This window comes from Gavialis gangeticus, unplaced genomic scaffold (genome assembly GCF_001723915.1).
Source record: "Gavialis gangeticus isolate Ggan-Ray unplaced genomic scaffold, GavGan_comp1, whole genome shotgun sequence".
NCBI lineage: Eukaryota > Metazoa > Chordata > Crocodylia > Gavialidae > Gavialis > Gavialis gangeticus.
The window spans coordinates 27,589,668-27,594,940 of NW_017728996.1; the positions used below are offsets into that span (position 1 = coordinate 27,589,668).

General features: G+C 40.9%; 1 protein-coding gene across 3 annotated transcripts in view; it reads left to right on the plus strand.

The window, feature by feature from the left end:
* Positions 1-5,273, plus strand: part of DMXL2 (Dmx like 2) — a 117,099-nt gene that overhangs the window by 23,770 nt on the left and 88,056 nt on the right. For all 3 annotated transcript variants that reach the window (XM_019504203.1, XM_019504205.1, XM_019504204.1), the window contains 2 exons: positions 4,062-4,339; positions 4,537-5,233. In XM_019504203.1, the coding sequence (XP_019359748.1) occupies positions 4,062-4,339; positions 4,537-5,233 (975 nt within the window). The remainder of the gene's footprint in view (positions 1-4,061; positions 4,340-4,536; positions 5,234-5,273) is intronic.

Sequence of the window (5,273 nt, forward strand, 5' to 3'; positions counted from 1 at the left end):
GGTGATACTGGGAGGAAGGAGCCCCCTCCTAGCACCACCACCCACCCCACCGCTGCCCCAGCCTGCCCCAAGTACAACCACAGCCCAGCTGCCTGTGAGGAAGAGACCAACACAGCCCTTAGCCCGCAAGCCCACAGTGGGCAACCCGCTTTCTCCCCACACACAAATCTGGGGCGCATGTGACCCCCTGTGACTCCTCCAGGGGTGCACACAGCAGCAGGATCCATCCCTTCCCCCACACCCCCTGGATGAACCACCTGTGGCTCCATCCTGCACTCTGCCCCACCACAGCTGGGCAGCACCTGCCCCAGCCCCTCCCTTACTGTGGGGGCCTTGATCTGGGGGCCACGCCCTTTCTCTCCATGCCCCCGCAGACGTACCAGCAGCTTTCTGAGCTGCTGGGCTGCATATCGGCTATCGGATTGGTAGTGTCTGATATGGCTGGTTAATAATCAGCCATCAGTATCAGCCAAAAAATCTTTATCAGTGCACCCCTAATATGTAATGTCATTTACATATATACATTTATACTTGAGCTTTTATATGCTGGAGCCTGCAACCACTATTCTGCACAACAAGCTAATACACTGAATGTATCTAATGCTCCCTCTGTAGAAGATGTGATATACAAGAGAATGGTGGTATACATAGTCTGAGGGAAAGGTTGGTCTATAAAATGAAAACCTATATTTTACATTAGGGAAGACCAAAGACTGTTGCATGTCTGTTTACATATCTGTAGTTGCTTATTCTGTCTTTTGCATCCTTTTTGGAGTCTCCTTGGGGAAATTATATATATTTAAACTGTGCTCTTTGGAAGAATCTGCCCATCTAAATTAAATCATCTACCTAATATTATTAACAAAAGTTGTCTTTCTTTCCTTTAACAATGGAAAGTGGCATTTACAGACAGTAAGAAAAGGTTAATCATTTTGGGTCAGTACCTTTGCTAGATTTAAGGGAGCCACATTTCAAATATCAAGAAAATAAAATGAAAGAGGCTGAGGTGGCAATCAGTGTCTGAACTGGTTTCCTTCAGATTGTGGCTATAACCCCCACCTGTTGTGATGGACCCATCTAGTTTTTCATCTTTCATTAAAAATATTAAAGCTTTATACTCTTCGTCCTTCTCTTCTGCTTTTTTCTCTTCTGTATCCATCAGCACATGACGTAATGGGAGCATGCCAGTAAACTTCTGCATTGCCATTCACTGACTTTCAAGCAATAAAGCCACAAATGTCAGCCAGTTGTTTGCTGAAATGTCCATGGTGTTGAGTTGTTCCAAAAATCTAACTACTCACTGTGGCTGAAAACAATCCTTGAAATTTCTGAACAAGTTAGTCTTTTAATGTGCCATCCTGCCCAGCCTTCTACCTGCAAACTAACTACCTCTTGCTAATCTCTGAAATGTGAAGCCAGTGTTACTGATAAGTTGCCTCAGTATGAAGGCAGCCTGAAACAATATGCGGAGAAGGGCCGGGGGTCGTATATGGCAAAGTGCCCAAGTATAGTTGGTTGATCTAATAAAAGATATCAGATCTACCCAAAGAACCTTGTCTGCCTACATTTCTAGACCAATACAGCTACAACCAACACCCAAATATAGTTGAGATTGTGTGATTTTTGGAGAATGTGTTAAGCCAGGCATGGTTTCAGGCCAGGCATTATGTTTTAGGCAACATTGAACCAACAGACTTTTCAGTGCTGCTCAACAGCAGTAAATTCAGCAGTGTAGTAGTTCTTCACTTACACTTAAGAAGTGTGAGTCAGAGTGTACTGCAGTATTAAGATATGCTGGCCTTAACAGATATGCTGAAAGGTTAGGAAGCACCATAATGTAGAACAGGGGGTTAGCCACCCTTTAGCAACAGCAGGCCAAATTAATGCAGCTCAGCCCAAAGGCTTGGTAGGCTGGAGTATGCTATTTACTTCTATCTACTTTTTAAGATTTTTTTTTAATGCTATAAATGAAACTAATGGGGAAAAATGACAAATTCTAAAACAAGAAACATTTGTTTCAGAGTCAGGTAAGTTTGTTTAGTAGCAACAAACTGCTGACAACAAGCAGATTTTTCTGAGCAAGGGCATCAATGTAATACTTAAGGGCAATGCAATTCCTACGCTGTACACACAGTCGTTTTTCTTATCACTCATAAAATACTGCACATTTTATCATAGTCACTTTGCCTTAAACAACTATAATAATTTTAGGACTAGGATCAAGCTTGTAGTGTTGGAATAAAAAAGAAATGTTGGTATAGTTGATCAGAGTAATCTCTCTATCTTGTCAGAGAGGATTTATTTACTTTCTTAAATGCATAGATTTTGTTGATTACAATTAATATTGCATGTTGCTTTAGTGCCTGGTAGTTCCAGTCAAGAACCAGCACCTGATTGTGTGTGGTAGGCACTGTAACAGGTACAGAACAAAAGATGGTTCCTGCTTTTAAGTCAGACATAGTTCTTTGGGTAGATCTTTTATCAGACCAACTAAATAGTTGGAAAAATTGTTCTTTCCAAGCTTTCAAGCACAAACACCCTTCTTCAGGCATAGAGAGATTCTGTTGGTGTTTGTGTGCTGTCCTGGGTAGAATGGAAGCCAATATGCAGAATGCAGGTCTGTGAAAATGCCTGGCAGTGAGGATCTGAGAGAATGAGAGACAATAGGTGAGAGGTGGGGGGCAGGAGGAATGTATAACTGGTGATAGAATATAGCTGGTAAATGCAGACAGGTTACCTGGACTTATCAGATGGCAAGCAGGCTATAATGTGCCATACGTGTCTATATTTAGTCCATGGTTTTTTGTATTCAGTAGACTTATGAAGTGAAGTTCATAGGCTTGTCTATGAAAGGTATTTTTTTAAATATCCTTTGAGGATTAGAACTGAGAGATTGGAGAGAGAGTGGTTGTCTTGGGAGAAGTGTGCAAGGTAGGACAGGTCGTGGGACAGGTAGTTGGGTATTTTTGTCTTTGATAGATTTTCAGTGTGCATTCATTCTGGTATGCAGTTGTTTTGTTTCTCCTACTTATTTTCCATCAGGGCATTTAGTGCACTGGATGTGATATATTACATTTCTGGAGGTGCAGATGTAAGATCCAGGAATGGTGATGGATCTGTTTTTGAGTGTTGTTGCTGTGGCAGTATTAGAGATATGTTGGCAGGTTTTACATTTTTTGTCCCGGCATGGTCTGGATCCATTCAGTGTGCTATGGGCCATAGGAAGCATGCTTCTGGTTATGAGGTTGGCCAGGTGTGGTGCTTGTTTAAAGGCAAGGATGGTTGTTCCGGGAAGATCTCTTTGAGAATTTGGTCTTTCTCTAGTTTGGGCTGCAATTGTTTGAGGATTTTCCTTATAGGTTCCAGGGAAGGATGGTTGGTATGTCTTAACCAATCGTGTGCAATTCGTGGGGATTTTCTTTTTGTACCGCAGCAGTTCTTCACGTGGTATCTGGGTGGCTCTTTCAAAAGTACAGTCAACATAAAACCTGCCAACACATCTCCAACATTCCCACAATAACTATGCCCTGCAACAGACACATCGTCATTCTTGGATCGTAGACCTACATTTTGCATATTGGCTTCCATTCTACCCAGGAGAGCACACAAACACCAACAGGCTCTCCGTATGCCTGAAGAAAGGTGTTTGTGCTAGGGTGGCCATCACAGAGGACATTCCAGTTTTCTGCTACTCTGTCCTCTGTCCTCTTTTGACATGAAACCTGATGCCTTTATGTCCTATTTTTCTCCTGAAGAGAAAAATAGAGGACATAAAGGTGTTGGGTTTTGTATGAATAGAGGATAGAGGACAACCAAACTGTCCTCTATGAAGGCCACCCTAGTTTTTCCAACTATTTAGGTGGTCTAAAAAAAGATACTACATCTACCCAAAGAACCATATCTGCCTATGTCCTGAGACCACCATGGCTACAACCAACAACCTTTCCTACTTTTAATGTATGCAAGGCCTTGTCATCATCTGTTATTTTGAATACAAACTATGACAGAAAGTCATGTTTGCTGCAGTATAACATGGTTTATGTATTTCTTGTCTGTTTTAGAAATATCTATAGATAGAGAATCGGAGACAGGTACTGGTACAGGCTCTTCAGAACATGAAGAAGGAGAAAGAGAGGGGAGCCCCAAAACCTCTTCTTTAGCCGGCCCACGTATGCCACTTCCAACAGTTTTGTTAGATCGGAAAATCGAAATGCTTCTTACTGAGTGGAACAGGAATCCAGATATGCTTTTTACTATCCACCCTATTGATGGTACCTTTTTAGTGTGGCATGTAAAATATTTGGATGAATACAATCCAGGCATTTTCAGACAAGTTCAGGTACAGTGTTGTGGAAAGCTTCATATTTTTTTGCCTCATCTGAATAGATATTCATTGAATATTTGCTATTAAAACATATATTTATCTGAATTTAGTAATACTTTCTTAGCAAAAATATATTATGCTTTATGATAGGTTTGTGTTTCATATAAGCTAGATTTTAATTAATCTTTTCACTATTTTATACCCTATTTTAGGTTTCATTTTCTTCTCGGATTCCTGTTGCATTTCCATCGGGAGATGCTAGTTCCCTCAGTAAAAACATCATGATGTATGCTTGTCCTACCACTGCAAAAGATATCAGTAATACTGTGCATCAGAAAACAATGAGCATTCCAAATAAGACTTCAGAAGTTAATGAACCAAGTTCTGCTCAGGATCCCACAAATGTGAATATAATTTCTCCTAGAGTAATGATGGTTTCCAAACATATAGATGGATCCCTAAACCAGTGGGCAGTTACTTTTGCCGACAAATCTGCTTTTACCACCGTGCTTACTGTATCTCATAAATTTAGATACTGTGGTCACCGATTTCATCTCAATGACCTGGCTTGCCATTCTGTCTTACCACTGCTGCTAACATCTTCTCATCACAATGCACTTTTAACTCCTGAATTAGACCATTCGTGGGACTCGGCTAAATTAAGCAAAATAATGGATCCTGTTAAGCATTTGAAGGGTTCTTCTAGGCAGCAACTTAGAAATGCAGCAACACGTACATTCCATGATCCAAATGCAATATATAGCGAGCTGATTTTATGGCGTGTAGACCCCATAGGACCTTTGTCGTACACTGGAGGAGTATCTGAATTGGCTCGAATTAACTCACTTCATACCTCAGCCTTCTCTAATGTGGCCTGGCTTCCAACTCTTATTCCTAGCTATTGTCTTGGTGAGTGTTTCTGTCTTTTTTTTTTTTTTTTTTTTTTTTT